We start from the raw sequence: 23,055 nt of genomic DNA, 5'->3' as shown, positions 1-23,055 counted from the left end.
TCTTTCATAGGCTTGTGCCCTGGCAGTGATTTTTCCTCTTTTGTTATGTATGTATTGGCTGGCAGTTTTTTCCAAAATAATCCAGTTTCATCACAGTTGAACCCTTGCTCAGGAGCAAACCCTTCTGCACTTACATAATCTCTAAATTCTTTGACAAACTTATCAGCTGCCTTCCGGTTTGAACTAGTCGCCTCCCCATGCCTAGTTACATGATATATGCCACTTCACTTTCAAAATTTCTCAAACCAACCCCTTCTCTCTTTAAAGGTAAAAGCACCTTCACTACTTGTACCAGGACTTTGTTTCTCAAGATCATCGTGTATTTGTAGCGCTTTCTCACAAATACAAGCTTCACTGATACTGTCACCTGCTAACTCTTTTTCTTTAATGTATATAAGGAGCAGCTTCTCCATTTCCTCCATTGCCTGAGGCCTTTGCTTGCTTATCAATGTAACACCTTTTGGAACATCAGCAGCCTTTAAAGCTTCTTTGTTCTTCAGGAATGTTGAGATAGTTGATTTGGGCATGCCATACTTGACAGCGAGATCTGAGACACGTGTGCCCTTTTCAAATTGGACAATAATTTCTTTTTTTAGTTCAATCGTTGTCCTCAGAGTTTTTCTCTTTCTTTGACGTGCACTATCAGTACTGCTTTTCTTTGGACCCATGTCTAAGTGTCCAATAAGTATAATAGGCAAAATACAGTAAGTGAAAAATAGACAAAAATAGGCAAAACGCTTCCTCTGACACTCCCTCCAATCACACACCCTTTGATCACACTCCCTCCGATCACAGATGTCAAACAGTCCAATAAGTATACAGTAGTAGTCCAACACAGTAAGTATAATAGGCAAAATACAGTACTGTAAGTGGAAAATAGGCAAAACGCTTCCTCCGACACTCCCTCTGATCACACACCCTCCGATTACACTCCCTCCGAGCACAGATTGACTCCTAATGATGATGCAGGCAAGACGCGCCGTTCCATGCTGAACAAAAGCCATTCGGCTCGGCTCGGGTATTCGAATTCTGAAGCTTTGTTCGAATTGCAGGGCAAAAGATTTTCGAATTTCCTGGTCGAAAACCAATTTGTTCGAACTGAGAAGTGTTCCAAAAGCGAGGTACCACTGTAATAGTAAATGCTAAGTGCCTGAAAATTAATTGAGAATTAATTATAGAAAAGTATAATTTATGGAAATATGTGCAGTGTGCATAGGGATTTTTTCATAGTTTTTTTTTTATAGTACGGCCCTCCAACAGTCTGAGGGAACTGGCCCCCTGTGTAAAATGTTTGGGGACCCCTGTTGGTAACCTGTTATTATGTCTGATGGTACAATGTTTTGGAGATAGAAGATAAGAGGACTTTGAATTGGATTGGATTGAAATATAAAGAGACTTTATGGATTTGAGATCTAAATAAAAACATTTTGAACTTTCTGAACAGGACTGGATTGATAAAGGGAGTATATGGACTTGTGATTTTAAAAAATGTGAACTTTGTGAAATAACTTGACAATATGGAGGTGTGTGTTTATGAATAACTATTTGAGATGCTAATATACGTTTATGAAGATTTTAAAATTTATTTTTTTGGACTTTGGAAGTGGAAACAGAAAAGAAGCTGGAATATAAGGATCACTTAGAATTAACAATGGTGGGGAATGAAAATGAAGAAAAAGAAGAACAAGAGGATTACAAAGATGAGAAGGGCATCGTCACTGCCGTGGCGAGATAGCATCCCTTGTACTCCTGTGGGGGGATGTTGAATCCCTGCTGTTTGGGAGTGCCAATTCCTGTTGCATCGGCCTGGAACTTCCCTGAAGGAGAGGTGAAGAAGGGGTCTCATTGCCCTCTGTTTTGGGGGGGGGGGGTTGGCATATCCTGAAGAGGGCTGGCAACTGACCTTGACCAGCAGCAGAGTGAAGCGGCCTCAGTCGTGATAGTCATGGTGACTACATGCTAGAAAGCAAGAGTTAAAGCATTGGGAGTCATCTGGAAGGAGAAGAAACATAAGCAGGGGTGAATCCCAGCCAGCTCCAACTGACCAGTGGGACCACCATCTTTAAAAAAAAAATTTAATTTTGTAAAAAAAAAATAAAAAAATTAAATCATCTGTGCATGCGCTGAATGTTCAGTTCAGCAGACCTCTTCGATTGTGGCCTGTTGCAATGGAGGAAGTCCAGGCTAACTTAGTGAGTGGATCCCCCACTTTTCCGGTTTGCCAGAAGCGGAGCCAAAGGCACATTGGAGGTTTTGGTGGCCCAACCAGTTCTGAATTCAGTGTCTTGAAGGAAAATAGAAAAGAGGTAAATGTTCAAATGCGTTGCCCCACGGAAGCCTGGAGGGAGGTGGGTGGCAGCTTGGAGAAGCCGGGACTTCTTTCCTCCTTCTGCAGTCTGAGCCATTCCCTGTGGGGTGGGAAACTCTCCCCATGTGGCTAAAATTAAGGTGGCGCATCCTGGTACAGCTGTCTCATCTCCTCTTGTGCCGCCTGGCCCGGCCACTCTTGCGAGCAGGGTAGCCGCAGATGGGGGGCAGGCAAGCACTGGAGGAGCTCACAGAGGCCGGGCTGTGACATAGGGGAGCTCCAGGGAAAACACCAATCCCGTGGACGCCACCAGCTCATGCATATCGCCAGCCGCCCATTTCACCTCTCTCTTGACTGCCAGAGAGGCTCCGAATGCGCGGATCATTACTAGATGCCTGGCCACACATTCAGAGCTTTTCACCCGGTGGCAGAAGCCATCTGCCCTACCAGAGCAAGTAGGGCACTTCCTTTCCCCCAGCGGTGGAAAAAGCTTCTCCCATCATTGAGAGAGGGGAGGCACTTTTTTTTTTCTGTTAGCCCCGCGTCCCCTGTCAGGGGCTTGCCTGCATGAAAAGAGCAAGAGGCAGAAAGCCCCATCATCCCTGGCCTTCCATCTGCCTTGGGTCCCGCTCTCTGTATTCAGCAGCTGGATGCAGAGAGTGGGACCCAAGGCAGAACAGAAGGAGCCACAACCCAAAAAGAGGTCGGACAAAAGCTTCCAAGCCGGGCGGGGTGGGGAGGGAGAGGGAATGAGCAAAGCAGCCAGGGTGGACCATTGCCTGCAAAGCTGGAGGGTCTAACCGGTTTGCAGTGCTACCGTTGCCACCCTTCCCCTCAGTGAAGTCTATCCGTTTTGGAGCCGATGGAAACAATTACCCCGTGACAGATTTAAGATCTGTATAATTAATACTTTTAAATGTCTTTATATAAGATTATATAATCTATAAATTGGATTTTTTTGTTATTTGGAATTTAAAATGTTATTAATGGATGGAATAGTAATGATAAAAATTATATTTCTTTAAATATAGAGAATGAGTTAATTTTTTAAAAAAAGTTGGAAAGGAGATATGAAAGGGGAGAAGAAATTAAAAATTTAGAGCATTTAGAAATGACAGAATTTAAAAAAAGATGAGTAAAGATATCGATTAAGGAGAGGGGGTATCATGGCCTAAAATCATGAGGCATAATAGATAATGAATATTTTTTTGAAGTTAAGGTATAGCGATTAATTTGGAAGAAAGTTGAAAATTAGAAGTGGTAAATCCTGATTTTTCACACACACACACACACCATCTGCTTTGATGAAGAGGAGATTAGCTGCCTGGCTTGCTTAAATTTTAGTAGTTGTTGTCCTGCTAATCATTGAAAAACTTTTCCACAGCACCAGAGACTACCTATCTGAATCTCAAATATCTTTTTTCCTTATTGCACTTAAATCTAGTGCACAGCTATAAAGCTAATTTTAAAATACAGTATTTTATCAAGTAACAGTTCTACACTATAGTAACAGATACCTTCACAGAAATATATTATCCCATTTAAAATGAATTAAACGTTATGATCTATGCAACCATATTTTTTTTGTAAATATATATAAATGTATTTAAATATACTATTATAAAATATTAATTATTTAAAGCTAAGTTACTATACAGAAAATCACTGTAATATAGCATCTTAATCTAATTATAGAATTGTCCTTGCTTCTGCAAAATAGATAATTCTATTAACAAATATATATCCAAGTTATATATATGGTTAATTATAAGCTTTTAGAATCACTATCATAAATAACTTCATTAATAAATATATTATAAATATATGTATAGATATAAATATAGATATAAATATAAATAGATAAATATATTATAAATATAAAACCGGGTATGGATATGAACACTCCAAAATTCTTCAACAATTTCACCAATATTCTTTACTCCTGCTTCTTACCCTTGCTTCTGCAAAATCTCTGTGCTCAAAATCCAAAGTTCTAAATCCATAATGTCTACTTCTGTCTATTTTGCACAGTCGCTGTCACTGTCACTTTGGTCTTTGCTCCCAAACTCAAACAATTCCTTCCTCTCTGCAAAAAAATCCTTTCCAGAGCCTCTTACAAACGCAGGCAAAGTTACCAGGCTAATAAGCATCACTCAGTTCACTTTCGATTATCAGCTCCATTGTGAAATTCCTTGACCCAGCAGCTCAGAATGCTCGCACTCTCCTCTCCTTTCGCTATGATTGCAGACTCCTTCACCATCTCTCGCTCACACTGGTAAATTGCTGCTTTGGAATCTCATTTGTCTGTCAGCTTTAAATTTCACCAGTTTAATAATGCAACCCAATAAATCATTCATTCTGACTCTCCATTGATTCTAGTCTCTGTTTCACACTTTTTTCTCCTTCCTTGAATCAGGCCATCATGCCTCCGGACCTGGCCATGACAGCCAATCTCTTCTATGCTGGAATTAAGGGATTCCTCCTGTCACAACAGAGGATCGCTCTCCCCCCCCCTGCCCCTGAGGTATCCCCTCTATGATGCCAGCCCCTCCAGGGCTCTCCTTCGCCCTCTCCGGCCACCAAACATAGAAATCCTGCTCCATACCACCATGACATCCCAGAAGTCTTTCCTGTTCTAGTCTCTTCTTAAAACTTCTAGTGATGGAGCATCCATGATTTCTGAAGGCAAGCTGTTCCACTGGTTAATTGTTCTTACTGTTAGGAAGCTTCTCCTTAATTCCAGGTTGCTTCTTTCTTTCATTAGTTTCTAATAATTGTTTCTTATCCAGCCCTCTGGTCCTTAATTGCTCTTCTCTGAACTTTTTCCAAACTCTTAACATCCTTTTTGTAATATGGTGACCAAAATTGGTAGCAATATTCCACGTGGTCCTACTAGAGTTTTATAAAATGGCACTAATATTTCATGTGATCTTGATTCCATGCCTCTCTTTATACTGTCAACCATGAAGCTAACCTGATTGAAGCCACCTTGGAGCTTGAAGCCCTTTTTAAATTCTAGTTTTCACTAAAAGCTCTATATTGCCAGTTAATCCACCCGCTGTTCTTTCTGTTTTATCCAAAAACTATCTCAATTCAGACGTTACACAAAGCTATGGTTTATACTAGTGGTATCAAACTGGATTTCTTCGAGGGCCAGATCAGCATTGTAGTTCTCTGCAGTTCAGTATGTGTGTGTGTGTGTGTCGTGAATGCCTCCTGCAACACTCTGGGGACCAAAATGGGGCATGGGTTTGTGGATGGCACCCCTGCACTTCATTTTGGCCAACAAACTGCTGCCGGAAGCAGTCCAGGCTGAATATGGGATTCAGCCAAGCCATGTGCAGCTCCCCAGATCCTGCTTTGGCTGTCAGAGGCACCATGGGTCAGACCTTTGCTATGTCCAGGCCAGGCCCACGGGCCAGATTTAAACACCCTGTGAGCCAGATGTAGCCTGTATACCTTGAGTTTGACACCCCCGGTTTATGTTGACCACAGTGTAAAATTTGTGAAAGACAAACTCAGGTTGAGATGCTAGTTTATTTTTATTTTATATTCAATGAGCATTTCGCTTTATATGTTGAATCCTTAATCACAAAAACAACATTCTCTTATGGTAAATAATGTGTGGAATTATAATTAGTCAATTCAGATATCTATTCAAAACATAAATATATTTTCATAATGAAGGATTTACAATGGTGTTTGAAGTGAATCACAGGCTCTTTCGTCCTAATTCTTATGCTAAAATGACTAAATTAGATTTTAAATATATTCTTTTTTTAATGGAATTAATAAATTTTTCATTTTTTCTTTAAAAACAGTAATACAATAAGTACAATGAGTAGTTCTACATTGTTACATAGTTGCATATTTATCCTTTGAGTTTCATCATATTTTATACACTTATATACACTTAATCACATTATATTTAATCTTACAGTAACAAAATACTTATGCATTTCTATTTACATATTTATATATCATACTTCTATTTTAGCTCTTTCTTTTCATTTTTGTTTTTCTATGCTCAATCCATCAATACCATCTGTCCCAGATTTCAAAATATTTTGAATCTTTCTGGCCTCACAAATCAATTGGTAGCCTATCTGTTTTGTCACATTCATATATATATATTTAATTATTACATTCTCTGGGGGGATTCCTGAGTCTTTCTGAAAAAAGTTTACTTGAAAAATTACTTGAGCAAAAGTAATTCTAACTGTCATGGTAATATGGAGTATGAAATACTTGATACTCTTGATATAATTTTTCTGAAATATTTATACATAAATATTAATATTTTTTTTTTACTATTTGTAAGCCCAGTTTTTCTTCCAAGTTCTTTTCTTGTTGAATTGTCATATTTTTAGTTAATAATGTAGTTTTAAACCTGCCATTGACCCATACTTTTCTAACTCTCATCAGAATTGCCCGTTTCCTGTGGGTCCTCCAAGAAAAAGACTAGGTCATCAGCAAATGCTTGTAGCTTGTAACTTTCTTTTTTAACAGTAGTTCCTTTAGTATCTAGATTTTCCCTAATTCTATTTAATAATATTTCTAATGTTACGATAAAAAGCAGAGGTGACAATGGGCAACCTTGTCTAACACTTTTCCATATCACAAAGGCTTTGGTTATGTTGCTGTTCACTATCATCTTGGCAGATTGGGAAGACTATATTGTATCTATTATTTAAAAAAAATTATCACTGAATTCCATTTTTTGTATTAATAACCTCATATACTGCCAATCTACATTGTCAAACCTTTTTGCGCATCCAGAAAAGACAACTGCTACTTGCCTTTCTGGATGCGCTTCATAATATTCAAAAATATTTTAAACTGTTTTCAAATTAGTCCTGATTGTCTCATTGGAAGAAATCCATTTTGGTCTGAATGCATTATCGTATTCAATATTTTTTTAAAAATTCTTTCTGCCAATGTATTCATAAAAAATTTATAATCAGTGTTTAACAATGAGATTGGCTGGTAATTTTATATCAAATTTGGATCTGTACCTTCTTTCAACAATGTGGTGATATGTGACACCCCCCCATGATTCTAGTATTTTCGCCTCTGACAAAACTTCATTATATAATTCTATTTGCAGATTCAATATTGATTCTTGTGCTGTTTTAAAAAATTCAGCAGGGAAGCGGAATTAGTTGCTTTCTTTAATTCTTCCATGGTTATTTCTGTTGGGCATAGCTACTTGGCCCATAACCTGTTGGGCAGAGAGAATTTTGCACACACAGAAGTTAACCCACCAAGTAGTCACACTTAACCACTATACCTAATTGAAGTCTTCCATGAAACACAGCAGCAGGCTTTCTTAAAAAATATATTTTACTTTCTCTTTTATCAAACTGCTTCTCTAAATAAACTATCGTACAATACTAGTATATAACTCTTATAACACTCTTATTAAATCTCCACCACTGCAACCACTAAGCACTAACCACTAAATTACAAACCACTCTATAACAAACCACTTTGTACCAAACCACTCTCTGTAATAAACCACTCAATAACAAACCCACTCTCTGTTAATCCCCTATCTATTCCCACATTAAGCATGAGGAACTAAACTCTGAGGAACTAAAGGAGCAGAGGCAGCTTTTCTTTCTTTCTTTTCTTTCTTTCTTTTTAAAAGTAATTTTATTGAATATAAATATTTTAAAAACATTTTCAATCAACATTTCTGGGAGAGCAGAGTAGAACAGAGCAGAGCAGAGAAGAGAAGAGAAAGTTCCACGAGGAAACAAGGCAAGACAAAGACAAGACATCCACGAGGAAACAAGGCAAGACAAACGCAAGACATCAAACCGTAAGTGATTGATCCCTACTGCCCATTGAACACCACAAAGCCTCAATCTGCCCAGGACCTCCAGCACCCTAGCATCATCAAACATCTTGCCATTGCCTGAACCCCCTGCAGAACCAAGCTTACCCTGCCATCAGCCGAGCTATCAACCAAGGCTTGGAGCCATCTGATGCTTGTAAGCCAAGTGAATAACCAAGAGAGAAACCCTTAGTTTGAACAAGCGCTAGGAGTCCTATTAACAACAAAAGGACCTGTAAACGCTCCATTCAAAGGGAGACTGAAAAATCTTCTAAATCATCTTATCAAACACCATTTGGGCTAGTAAGGCAAGCTTAAACTACTAGGTGCTGGCTGCAAAGGAAGAGGGAGGCTTACTGGGCATTTGAAAGCCATTGTTCTTGCCTGTTTCAACTAATTGCTTCTCTCTTAAAGTTACAAACTCCTAATTGCCTCTCCCTCAACACGCTATAAAGTCATAAAGAGGCCCCCTGAGCTGGAAGCCAGAAACTCAGGCAGGGCAACCGAAAGACTTTCCTGAAGCACTAACACCCCCCCCCCCCACACACACACACACCCTGGTAGACAGACGCTGGCACAGAACTGCTCAAATCAAAGCAGAAATGCCAATCAAAAAGAATGTACAACAACAAGACCAAAAAGAACAACAAGCAACAATTGATAATCACAGCCATCAATGCTTTAAATGCAAAGACATTATCAATGATGATGATGGTTTCATAAAATGCGAGACTTGCAATCAGTCTGCTCACAAAAGCTGCTTCAATATTTCTAAACATATTGACACATTCCTAAAAGCAAACTCTTCATTTTTTTATATGTGCTCATCCTGCGCCCCCAAGCTAAATACACTTAGCAGCTTGTCTGATGAGATTAATACCTTAAAAGAAGCCATCAAAACACAAAAAACATTAGTAGAAAGTATTGAACCAAGACTTCGTAAAACACAACAAGAATTGAAAGAAAGTATTGAATCAAGACTCTCATCCATGGAGAAAAATATCCAAACACTGAATCCACCCGACAAAATACCACTCACCACTCCACCACCCCAACCTCAACCTCAACCACTTCCAATACTCCAAAAACCCACTAATTCTACCAATGATATCTCTACCCTAGTCAAGGATGCCATAGAACGTGAACAAAAACGCCAGAATGCTATCCTCTTTGGTCTTGATGAAAGTCATGAATCAGATATAACAAGAATAAGAAATATCATCCACCAACATCACTCACATGCACAAACATTCGCCCAAGATGACATTTTGGAAGTTACCAGAATTGGACCTGAGCACAAGTATAACGATGGCTCAATAGCTCCCCGCTTCTGCAAAGTAGTATGCAAAACTGAACAAATAAAACAGCAATTCATCAAGACCATTAACCACATTGCCAGAAATAACAAGTCCTTCAACAAACTCAGATCCAGACCAGATCTTTCTCTTCTCCAACGTATTCGCTCTCGCGAACTACAGGCAGAACTCCAAAACCAATCCCCAACACAAGACCAATCTCAAATGTAAACTATTAAATGCTAGAAGTTTAGTCAACAAGATATCTGAATTCCTCCTTCTACTTGACACCTCCAATTTTGATATAATTTTTATATGCGAAACATGGTTAAATGCTTCCTACCCAGACTCCATTATCACATCAAAAAACTGCCATGTTTTCCGCTCAGACCGTGAATCCCGCAGAGGAGGCGGAGTAGCTATATTTTACAAAAAATCGCTGAACCTAAAAATCCTCAAAGTTGCACAGGATTTATTGGTACCGGAAACTATTGTGTGTGATTTATCCCTAAATACCACAATTCGCTTCTTACTCTGCTACAGAGCCCCGGACTACGACATCGAACATGCTAACAAATTATCCACATTACTAACATGGGCAACCAACTGCCCATACCCCATTATCTTCCTCGGAGACCTCAACCTACCACACATCAACTGGTCCTTAAATGAATACAGCACGGAAACCATCCATTCTACCGTATATAATACCGTCACCCATCTGGGACTCGACCAACTAGTAACTAAAAATACCAGACTTGATAACTGTCTGGATCTCATCTTCTGTAACAGCAAAAGTACAATATACGGCTTACAAATAACAGAACCATTTTCCAACAGCGACCACAGCATGATAAACTTCAGTCTCAACTTAAGCCACACTATGAACCACCAAAATAATACAACACCAAAATTCAATTTCAAAAAAGCGAACTACGAACTCATTGAAGCCCACCTCTCAACATTAAACTGGAAAACTCTATTCTCTGAATGCTACACTACTGATGACCTCTACAACACATTCCTACTCGAAATGAAAATTATTATCAGACTTCATGTACCTCTAACATGTACCATAAACAAAAAAAATAACCTCCCCATCTCAATAAGAAAATTACAAAAAACAAAAAAAAATCTCTCTGGAGGAAAAACAAAAAAGGACAAGTCTCCAACTTCAAAAGCCGATATAAAAGCATTTGCAATCAAATAAAAGCAGAATGCCTTAACTACTACAGCAAACAAGAGGAACACCTCCTACGCACCAAATCTAATAGAGCTTTCTACAACTTTGTCAACAATAAACTCAAAGACTCTAGACCAATCCCACCTCTCAAAGGACCCAACAACAAAGAATACCGTGATGATTCATCCAAAGCCAACCTCTTCAACTCTTTCTTTGGCTCTGTCTTTGTTAACAGCAATGGCTCATCCCCCAATTTCATCAATCGCACCTCAAACTCCCTCAACGACTTAACCCAAGTAGACTTCACTGAAGACCAAGTTGAAAAAGCATTACGTGACCTTAAACCTTCTCTATCAGTCGGACCAGATGGTCTATGTGCATACTTCCTAAAAAAGCTCTCCTCTGCCATAGCTGAACCACTAAGCATAATTTTTGAAAAATCCTTCAGAACCAGCACACTTCCTAAGCTATGGTCGAAAGCAATGGTCATCCCCATCTTCAAAAAAGGAGACCCCTCTCTTGTAGATAACTACAGACCAATTTCACTATGCTGCATCCCATGCAAAGTCATGGAATCAATTATAAACAAATCAATTACTCTCCATGTGGAAACTAATAATTTGCTCTCTAACAAACAATTTGGTTTCAGAAAAAAACTATACTGCAACCTGCAGCTCCTCCACTGCAAAAATATATGGACAACTCATCTAGATCAAGGGAAATCTACAGATGCAATTTATATTGACTTCTGCAAAGCCTTTGATTCAGTGGTCCACGACAAACTACTCCTAAAGCTCAAATCCTATGGCATCTCAGGATCCCTCCACAGATGGATTACAGCATTCCTGTCAAACAGACAACAAGTGGTCAAAATAGGAAGCACCATATCCACCCCCGTCCCAGTTAAAAGCGGTGTTCCCCAAGGTTAGGGTACTGGGACCAACGCTCTTCATTCTCTACATCAATGACCTTTGCAATTACATCACAAGCAACTGTGTCCTCTTCGCCGATGATGTAAAACTCTTCAACACCACCGATAACACAACTACTCTCCAAAAAGACCTTGACGCTGTTTCTGAGTGGTCTAACACATGGCAACTCCAAATCTCAACTAGCAAATGCTCTGTCCTACACATTGGGAAGAAGAATCCGAACACCAAATACGAACTGAATAATCAAATTATCACAGATAATCCCCACTCGGTTAAAGACCTTGGTATACTAATAACAAAAGATTTAAGTGCCAAAATATGTATGTTTTGCAAATCTTATATTTTTAACATATTCCTTTTGCTCCAAAACAGTTCAGTTTATGTTTTGCCTTCATTAACAATTCCTTTGCCTTTCCATCACCTAGTTTGTAATGTACCTCCCAATTGAGTAATTTCCTTTAATATGATATTATATTGACTCCTTTTCCTCCTGATTTTCTTGCTATGTGTGACATTATTATACTCCTAGCAGATGCTTTATTTTATTTATTTATTTATTTATTTATTTATTTGATTTTTATGCCACCCTTCTCCTTAGATTGTGTAGATGTGTAGATGTAGGCTGCTTCCTATTTTCAATAAAAAATTATTCTAATTCTTTTTCTATCATTTGTAAATATTGATCATCCTGGATGAGTTGTGTGTTGTAAATCCATCTTCTAATATTTTGTTTTATGTTTGTCCAAGTTATTTTTATGGGATTGTGGTCCACCCAAATGTTATGGGCAGTAGCAGGCTACCATTCCTGGCCCTACCGGAATGGGCCAGGAGCGTGCACATGCACGCTGCAAGATTCAGCTTTTGCACATGCGTAAAAGCTGAATGTCACGTGAAAACGCACGCATGATTTCCAGAAAATTGGCAGAAGAGCTGCCAAAACAAGGTAAGAACTGCCGGTCCACTCCCAATTTTGGGGGGCAAAAATTGCCAATTTCTTTGCTTTCACGCATGCACAGAAGCAAAAAAAAACCTGGTAATTTTTACTGGAATTGTGCTGATTGCCTGTGCATGGTGTGTGCACGCCCGGCGGTGATGAAGCAAGGCTATGTGCTCCATTTCCACCAACGGAACGGAGTTCCTGCCATTCTGGTTAGTAGTCCATCTCTGGTTAGGGGTTATTTCTATTGTTTCTATATTTTGACTAAGTTCCCTAAATACCCAGGCCATATCTATTCTAGTAAATGTCTATGTGTATTAGAGTAAAATGTATATTGCTTAGTTCTTGGGTGAAGAGTCCTCCATAAATCTAAGTATGTTGCTTGTAGCACTTGGAACGTATAAAACACGTGAGATTAATTTGTCCAATTTTTTTATGTAGACAGTTCCTTCTCCTTCGACTTTGCACAAGTGGTCGGAAACAGCATGCACTTCTTTGATGTCAGTCTTATGAAAATCTGTGAAAAGTTCCTTCTGGTACACGATGTGGACGGCTGCTCCGCTGTCTAATGTCCATAAGTGTCGAATGTCATACTGTGGACTCTTTTCTGGAACACTGTTAAGTAGGAAAGAGTTGACATAAACAGGTTTCTCACCTTTTGAATCTCGTTGAGCTGATCTGGAATTGCTGGAGCCTCAGCCCTTGGAGCCTCTTGAACGTGTTCCTCTAGGCGGAGTAGGATACAAAGGAAACTGAGAATCGCCAGATTGAGAGTTTTGGGGATCATTAGATTGAAAATCATCTCTCTTAGGCTGATTCTGGCATGAGTATCTCAAAGTGTAGCCCTTTTGTTGATAGCTTCTCTCCGATGTAGGTTTGTATGCAGACGACATAGGTCTGAGTCTAGTGTGCATGAGCCCTTTTTTTCAGTTAACAGCTTACAGAGTCTTGGGGTAGTTCTTTGGGCTAACGGCATGCTATTGTATTTAAAGACAGCTTCTTTCCATTCATGAATGAGGGAATTTATTATAGCAGCATTAACTTGCATTGGATCAATGCAAGTTAATGCCTCTCTCTGTTAAGTCCTTTTGCATTGCTAACATCTTAGATAAATGTGGAGCAATTTTCTCTCCAGGCTTTAATTTTGCGGAAAAAAGATCAGAGATTAACAGGTATGTTCCCTCTTCTGAAACTGGTCTATACAATTCGTCTAAGGACTCTAAAAGTTCATATGCAGTAATATCATGTGGGAATCTGACTGATAAATCGGAATCCAAAGACATAAGAATAAGAAGAGTAGCACGAATATTTGATTCCCTTTCTTCCTCAGTCCATTGTCTAATTGGGGGATCAAAAACAATATGATCCACCTGTTGAGCAATTAAAATCAATCTTATTTCATGTAGCCAGGTTTTATAATTTTGTCCATTACTTTTTAATATTGACTCACCTTTCAACGTTGCTGAGGTGATTGCTTGCCTTGTAGATGCAGCTAGCACAGCTGCTGGTTGCAGTACCTGGGGTACTGGAACTGGTGGCGCTTGGACTGGCTGAGGCACCTGGACTGGCAATGGTGGTTGGACTGGCAAGGGTGGTTGGACTGGTTGCTGTGCAGGACGAACTGGAATTTGTGAGCGTTGGTCCTGTTGCATCTGTGCAGCTTGGCTTGCCTGCGATGCTTGTAGTTTGACAGCAGGTTGATCAAATACAATATCTCTCATACGGTTCCTTTCATCTCTATACTTCTGAGAAAAATCTTTAAAACCAGCCATTGACTTAAATTTTAAATCATGCAATCCACTAGAGGCCGCTGCAGGATAACCTTTGAGACTTTCTGAAAAACTTTGTGACTTAAAATTATGAACCAGCAGCAAAATTTTTGTTTGGCCACCAGATGGTGCTGCAGGGTAACTTTCTTGTGGAATGTCTTTGTTCTCAGACATGGCATTATAAGCTTTGCTTTCTCCCTGCGCATGCTCTTTTGGAATGTATATATCAGCAGACACAGACATTCCTTTCTCTGTGGACGTGGCCTCCTTATCATGAGTTTCGCATTCCTGCACATGCGCCGTTTGTTTAATGGAAAAATCTGCGAACTCTTTTCTTAAAATATTCATTTGAATTCCTCTGAGTTCTTTCAATTCTTGTCTATAAGCATAAAGATCATCCATGCATTTATCATGTATCCGTTTCTGTTTTATTGTTATTGAATCTCCAAGGCCATCTAAATGGGCGCAATACGATTGGATGACTTGAATGGACTGTTCAAGAGGAGAAATTATAGCACTCACTTTGTCTAAATCAGAAATTGATTCACGGCTCCCGGTAGAGCTTCTAGATTTTCTCTCATCACAGTGCTTTGTTTTGGCCTTTGCCTTTAAGGGGGGCTGAGAGGACTGAGTGCTTTGAGAAAAGCCCATACTAGGAGATTCAGACTAAACCAGCGTGTCTTTTTCTAAATTACTTTCTTCACTAAATTTATGGGCGGCAGGCTCTGAAGTGTTTACGGCCGTTTGACCATAAATCACTTCTTCCCCCTCCAGGCAGGATTTTACATCATCATGGGTGGAGCTAACTAACATACACAGAGTTAACTATTTAATTACTGAATGTCTCTGAATGTCTCTGTGGCTGGCAATACACAGCATGACAACAAAAACCTCTTTTTCACACACACACACCCTCCAGGGAGGTTCCAGGCCGATCCATCCAGCATCAGCATCTCCAAACAGCGGGGATTTGGCATACCCACAAGCATGAAAGAGAAGCCGTCTCGCCGCGGCGCTGACCATGCCCCTCTTCCCCCTGCTCACACTTTCCCTGGCTGCTGTAATCAGAGTGGAGCAATACTTCGTTGCCGCCACGCTTCCAATTCTTCTTCTCTCTCTGGACTGTCTCTTTTTATTAGGAATCTGGCATCTCCCTAACCTACCCAGGCCTCATGCTCTGGGGAATCCAGAGCATGATACCATGGTCTTTTGAGACTGAAGGATGCCAATGCAATGCAGGCATCTCCATAATAATGTCCAATGCAGAATACTCGATCTAGTTAACTTCCTTTCTATGCAGCCCACCAGAGCTCTATGCCCACCATGTTTATAAAGAACCACTCATGGGCAAATCAGTGCTGGGTTGGGGAGAGAATCCCTTCTTTTTCCAGATAGCTGCTATCTACCAGGGCAATTCCTAGGTCGCCTCTCTTGTTCCTGCATAGTCCTTCAGACTTCCCATACCTCAAAGAGTTCCCCCAGCCACTGATTGGCTCAGATTACGAAGACGAGCCTGTCTTTTGCCTCCTATCTTTCTCCACGGCACTACTGGAAGTCCAAATATATTCTAAAATTATACATATTAATTTATTTTACCTTTTAATGTGATTTTTAAAAAGTTAATTGATAAAGTACTGTTTCAAAATACAATGGAACCTTGGCTAGCGATCGCCTTTGATAGCGAACATTTTGGATAACGACCAAAAATTTCATTAAAAATTTGCACCAGATACTAAACAAAAATTCAGATACCGAACAGCCACATCCATTCTCCTTCACTTCCACCTTCTCTCTTTACCTTTTGCCTCTTCCGGCTGACCTCCCAGCGACTGGCTGGAAGTGCCGGGTGTTCTGTGGGATGGCTGCTTAAGGGCCCCTCAGCCAGGCCAGGCCTATGAAGGGAGCTCTTCGCTGCTGCTACCAGGGGGAAGCGGGTGGGGGGTATTCAGTGGTGGGGTGCTTGAAGGGATCATTCTCCCTCTGCCAGGAATGGGAGGAGTGGTGCGGCGGAACATTGAGCAGATGAATGTGACATTCCTGGTGCTGCTGCTTCTCGAAGGAAAGCCGGTGGAGTCACCTCAGCAGTTGCCAGGTGGGGGGAAGGGTGGCGACAACCTGGGGGGCAGCTCCTTCACTGGGGGGAGATCGGGTAATTTATCACCCCCACACCCCCACACCCCACAGCCTAAAAGCCACCCACACGCCTTAGAATGCAAATCACTTTCTCCTCACTTGGAAGGCATGCTCATCAGCAGATGCCCGTGTGAAATCGCCTTGCATGCAGCTCGCAGGGTCGCAACCTCCCCTCCATGCGACTAAGAGGGAATAGGTGGCATTAGCACAGAGACTCCTTTTAAACTTTTTTTTTAAAAAAACACATCTGCATTGCAAGCCACAAGAGCCACCTCAGTTGGGTGGGAGGGGAAGGGTGGTGGCAGCTGCAGTGGTAGCAACTGCTGAGGCGACTCCAGTGGCTTCCCTTCGAGGAGCAGCAGCACCAGGAATGTCATGTTCATCTGCTCAATGTTCCGCCGCCACCGCCCCTTCCACTCCTGCCGGGGGGGAGAAAGAGCCCTGCAAGCACCCTGGTGCCGGATACTCACCACCCGCTTCCCCCCCTTTGCCCCGCAGCCCCCATCACCTTACCTGGGAGTGCCAGTCGCCTTGCCCCCACGAAGGCAGAGAGATGAAAGGTAAGGAGAGGGGGGGGAGTGAGAGACAATGTGTGTGGGAGGGGAGTGGGATCAATGTTCCCCATAAGAAATAAAGGAAATATAGCGAGTCAACATGGGCTGGGAACCAATTAAATCTATTTCCTTTATTTCTTATGGGGAAAATTATTTCAGATAACGAACATTTCGGGTAACAACCAACATTCCAGAACGTATTGTGGTCATTAGCCAAGGTTCCACTGTATTTAATTGCCCATAAAGTTTATTTTTTAGCTTGGCTACGAGATAAATACGCTGCTTGTATATTTTTACTTTATAGGTTTTGAACACTTTTATTTAACTTAATCTTATCTTGTTTCATTATTTCAAATGTAGTCTTCTAATAGAATAATGTTTCCTGTATCATAAACATTCCTGACTAATTCATTATGTTTTGTTTACAGCAAGCTGTTGACAGTGAAATTAAAGCAGAGGTGATTCCTTCTGTGGTGATAAAGGTATTAGCATGTTTAATAAAGTTATCTAAACCAGCGTTTTTCAACCAGGGTTCCACGGAACCCAAGGGTTCCACAAGGGCCATCCAGGGGTTCCGCGACTTAATAAGAAGGCAAGGCAAGACAGGTCCGCTCTTCAATCCCGCCCATCTCTGTAGTGGGGCAGCCTCTTCCTCCATCTTGTATCCGGCAGATTAATTTTGCTCAGCAGCAGCAGCCGACAAGCAGGAGTAGTAGTAGCGGTGGCAGCTGTGGCACCAACAGCAGCAGCAGCAGCGCTCTTCTAGCCCCTTGCTACAGCAGTGGGGCCAAAGCGCGGGCTGCAGCGGCAGGAGGAGGAGGAAGAGGAGGAAGTGGGAGTGGTTGCCTCTCCAGCACATCTGACATGGAGCTTCCCAGTCCAGGGCTGAGGCACGTCAGGTGGCTCAAGGTTCTCTCCTGCTCCTCCTTTCACCGCCTCACTCAGCCAAGCGGCCAACTTGTTATCTCCCTTTTCCTTGCACAGGACACTGTAAAAGAGCGCACCCTACTACTCTCCTCATGCTTGGGTCAGCTTCAGTGGCCTGCAGTACAGCACTCTACCTGCTGCACCACCCCGGCTTATTTTCTCACTTTCCTTGACCTTGTACAGAAAATTCTCTACTTGTGACCACAATTGAAATGGGAATTCCACTTCAGTGAAACAGTCATTAAGACATCCTTATCATTGCTTCAATCAGTGACTGTAATTCTGCCACTCCTGGTTATGGTCGTTTAAATGATCTTGCAGGTTGTTGAGCAGACCGAATACTAAGTATGGTGCTCAAGGTGCCTCAGGGTTATTTGGCAGACCTTCAGTTTTGCTCAGCTGAAAATCTTCCCTATCAAAATCCAAGCAGGATTTTCAGTTCATGTATGACCTGCACTGGGCCTCCTGGAAATTCCCACTTATCTCTGATGATCCCCATGCTCTTTCCATACCATTCTGCTTCTTTTTTCTCTGCTTGGATGAAGGAGGATCTGCCAAAACATTTCTGCTGCCTGTGGATGGAAACAAATAACTTCACTGGAGGCAGAAAGGTGTTCCTTTCAATTCTTGCACATACCACAGAAGACTGGCTGTCTTCCAGTCATTAAAGAAACTTCCTTTGATGAGATGAAGGAATAGAGTATACATTTTCAGGATTTCAGATCCAGTTCTGCATCCTGTTGAATGAATTCAGCTGTCTTTGGGAGTTAGCTCTTTCAGCCCGTCTCATTGCTGAAAAGGAATTTTTCAGGCAAGCACAGTGATGGGCTCCTCCGGGAATGGTCAGGAACACAGTTCTGGTAGCAAAATTTGGAGCTCCACCCCAGAGCATCCAATTTGCACTGAAAGATGTTGAAACAAAATGCATAAGCCACGGCCACAGTGTGGTAGTAAAATTTTTGGTAGCCTATCACTGGGCAGGCAGCAATGATTTTGTTGGAGTTTGTAGCAATCCAGCCAGCACACAAATAATTCAGCAGGATTCATTATATAGAAGAAACTTATTTATGTATAATAATATAAAACATGTTGCATGAATACAATACCCATGCAGCTTTTACAAAATGGTAGGTAGAAGAAGAAGCAAGTATACTCAAGTAAAGACAAATTCTCACAACTCAGAACAGTTAAGCTAAGTCACGCCCAGGCACCAAGCGGTTTCACATGGCTTACACAACAAATCCTGTGTCTCTGTCACCAAACAGTTCCCATTGGCTGCTTTGTTGCCATGGCTATTCCAGTTCATACACTGACAAGTTTGCAATCTTCCCTATTGACTTTTAGGGAAAGCCAGCAGAGAAGATTGGAAATGGTGATCATATAATTGTGGGATTCTTGGCAACTAGTCATTAGTATGATAAGGTTGCCAAGCACCCAGATTATAATTACATGACTGTTGAACTGGTCATACAATGTTTTGCGGAGACCAAAAGCAATTTAAGACCTATAAGTCAAAGATTACCTGTATTCACTATATAGTGGTATGAATTTGGCCCTACAGTGAGAAAGGAAATATATAATGAGAGTTTTTAAGAAGTAAGCTTGGTATTTTGTCCAATAATGTCATAAACTTTGAAACTTAACCTGCTTTGATTTACTGACTGACTTGGTTAAGAAGAAGTGTACCAAGGCATGGAGGTGGGAACGAATAGGAGAATTCTGATTTCAAAATGCTGGATTTGAATAAATAACATATTAGCTGAAATATATACATATCTGTGTGCATGTTTTTTTCTCATTAATCTACACTCAAAAACCCATAATGACAAAATGAAAATAGAATATTAGAAATGTTTTATAATTATTAAAATGAAAAAATTTCACATTTGCATAAGTATTCAGGCCCTTCGCTCGGTAGTTTGTTGAAGCACTTTTGGTAGCAATTACAGCCTCAAACCTTTGGGATATGACTCAATAAGCTTTGCACAATTGAATTGGGGGATTTTCTGCTATTCTTCCTTGCAAATCATCTGAAGCTCAGTCAGGTTGAATGGTGAGTGGACATCCATTTTCAGACTGTTCAGAAATGTTCAAAAGGGTTCAAGTCAGAGCTGTGGCTGGCCACTCTAGGACATTCATAGAGTTGTTTATAAGCTACTCCTGTGTTGTCTTGGCTGTGTGCTGATTGTTGTCATACTGGAAAGTGAACCTTTGACCCAGTCTGAGGTCCTGAGTGCTGTGGAACAAGTTTTCATTGATATCCTTGTACTTTGCTCCATTCATCTTTTCATCAACACCGACCAGTCTTCCATTCCCTGCTGCTGAAAAACACCCCTACAGCATGATCTTCACTGTTGGGATGATATTGGGCAGGTAATGAGCAGTACCTGATTTCCTCCAGAAATAACATTTAGAATTGAACCAAACAATTCAATGTTGGTTTCATCATATCAGAGAATTTTGTTCCTCACAGTTTGAGCCTCCTTCAGCTGCTTTTTTGCAAACTCCGAGCATGCTTTTATGTGTTTTGAACTGAGGAGAAGTTTCCGTCAAACCACTCTGCCATAAAGGCCAGATTGATGGAGGACTACAGTGATGGTTTTTCCTCTAGAACTCTGTCTCATGTCCACACAGGATCTCTGGAGCTCAGTCAGGGTAACAATTGGGTACTTGGTCACTCCTCTTACTAAGGCTCTTCTCTCCCGATTGCTCAGTTTGACGAGGCAAACAGCTCTTGGAAGAGTCCTGGTTATTCCAAACTTCCATTTGAGAATTATAGAGGCCATTGTACTCTTAGAAACCATAATGTTGCAGAAATGTTATTGTAGTCTTTCCCAGATCTGTGCCTTGTAATAATCCTGCCTTTGTGTTCTTCAGGTAGCTCCTTGGGCCGCATGGCTTTTGCTCTGCTACAATATACAGTGGGATCTCTACTTAACAATGCCTCTACTTAAGAACTTTTCTAGATAAGAATCGGGTGTTCAAGATTTCATGCCTCTTCTTAAAAACCATTTTCTACTTAAGAACCTGAACCTGAAAAAATTTCCCAGGAAATCTGAGAGCGGCACCAGTTTCCTGCCATTCCCCCTTTAATCTTGGCCATCTCAGGCTTTTCTGGACTGCCAGAGGAGCCTTTCGGTGGTGCTTAAGGAGGCTTTGGAAATCCAGAACGAACAAAGTACTTTCCTTTCTCTGGGTGCTTGGAGAGGGAATAAACCTCTGCCAGCGCTCAGAGAAAAGAAACGCTCCCTTTGCTCTGGGCAGCAACTGTCCCCCTCCTCTTCTTCCTCCTCCTCCTCCCATCCAAATTCTGAGCTTTTATTTCTTTCCTAATGGGTTTGCATGCATTATTTGCTTTTACATTGATTCCTATGGGAAAAATTGCTTCTACTTACTGTTCTGCCAGCGTGTCACAACCACCTGTAATTACAGGGCAATTAGTCCAAAAAGACACACACCACACGATAGAAAGAAAACCAAAAGTCTTTATCAACAGAAAAGCAGAAAAAACTCCCTTTTTAAATGTCAAAGGGATTTTCTGGTACACACAAGGCACAGGTTTAATGCAATCCAATTTCTCACCCAGTAACTGAGAAATTGAGTCCAATTTCCAAAGTCTAGAAAGTCCACACACAGTCTTGAACAGGGAAACAGCAAAACCACGATCTTGACGAAACTATGAATCAGATAAACTTCCACGAGGCTAAACCAGCACGCTGCTCTTTTTATCTGTAGCACTAATTACAGCAGCCCCACCTGACCACAAGTGGCCTCACTTATCTCCTGTAATAATCCTTCAGTTGTTCTCTCCTATGTATCATTCTACGCATGCGTGGGTCTGTCATAAATTCTTGTTCAGAATACAGGGATGATAAGGATGATTGATCTACTCCTGGGCTGTCTGCCAAACTCCCCTCTTCCCTGCCACTCACACTTCCTTCGTCATAGGAGACTTTGTTGGGAGATTCTATCGGGAGCAAAACAGGCCTGTGGCATGTGGGTGTTTTCCCCACATCCACCTCCACATTCCTTGGGGCAGGAGCTGGGCCAGAGCCAACCACAACACCATCCCCTCCCGGAACGCCCCTCCCCTGGCTCCAGTGCAACGGATTGTCTGTAACGGGGCTGGCTATTTCAGATGCAGAAATTCTGGTTTCCTAGACAATGCATCCGCTCTGGGATTCTGGAAGCTGGGTGTGTACCGGATCCGAAAGTTGAATCTTGCAAAAAAGAATGACCAATGTATCTGTCGTTGGTTCAACTTTCAGGCCGTTTGCAGATACTCCAAATTTTTATGGTCGGTCCTGACCTCTACCTGATGCCGGGCACCCTCGAGATAATATCTCCACATCTCTAACGCCGACTTGACTGCCAAAAGTTTTTTTCCCCAGATCGTGTAGTTTCTTTCCGAGGGCGTGAATTTTCTGGAGTGGTACGCACATGGAAACAAGGTGCCACCTTTGGGACGGGCCTGTATAAGTACAGCACCAACAGCAACATCAGAGGCGTCGGTCTCAATGACAAACGGCCAACATGGATCTGGATGCTGCAACAAGGGCTCTTTCATGAAAGCGTCTTTAAGAGCTACAAAAGCCCGCTGCTCCTCCTCACCCTAATGAAACAAGACCTGTTTTTGCAACAACCGGGTGAGAGGTGCGGTCAACTGGGCAAACCTTGGTATGAATGTGCGATAGTAGTTTGCAAACCCCCAACAACCTCTGCACATCCTTGACTCTCCTTGGGGATTGCCAGGTTTTTAGTGCTGACACCTTGCCCAGGTCCAGGGCTATGCCCTCTGGAGAAATGACATGACCTAAAAATTCTATGGTGGTCTGCAGAAACTGACACTTCTCCAGCTTAGCATATAAACGATGCTCTCTCAATCAAAGCAGAACCCAGCGCAAATGTGACGGAAAGAGAATCCCACTGAGAGAAATCAGTCTGTTAGGACTGAAGTGAGGCTTTCCGGAGGTCGAGGAATTAAAGCTACAAGCATTCATTATTAAAATGAAGTTAACTTTTATTGTAAAAAGTTAAAAAATGTATTTTTGCCGGAGCGGCATAAAAACATGTCTTACATCTTAGCAAGTAAGAAGAAGAAGATGTCTGCAGCTTCTCTTCCTGCGTGAGGGAGGAAGTGAGCAAAGCAGTGTTACATCATAGAGAGGGAGGAGCTAC

At 41.4% G+C, this 23,055-nt stretch overlaps 1 protein-coding gene across 3 annotated transcripts in view; it reads left to right on the top strand.

Moving 5' to 3' along the window:
* Positions 1-23,055, top strand: part of BBS9 (Bardet-Biedl syndrome 9) — a 606,911-nt gene that overhangs the window by 282,100 nt on the left and 301,756 nt on the right. For all 3 annotated transcript variants that reach the window (XM_070726313.1, XM_070726315.1, XM_070726314.1), the window contains exon 12: positions 17,379-17,432. In XM_070726313.1, coding sequence (XP_070582414.1) covers positions 17,379-17,432 — 54 coding nt within the window. The remainder of the gene's footprint in view (positions 1-17,378; positions 17,433-23,055) is intronic.

The sequence above is a fragment of the Erythrolamprus reginae genome, chromosome Z (assembly GCF_031021105.1).
Source record: "Erythrolamprus reginae isolate rEryReg1 chromosome Z, rEryReg1.hap1, whole genome shotgun sequence".
Lineage (NCBI taxonomy): Eukaryota > Metazoa > Chordata > Lepidosauria > Squamata > Dipsadidae > Erythrolamprus > Erythrolamprus reginae.
This window is presented reverse-complemented; position numbering and strand designations above follow the sequence as displayed.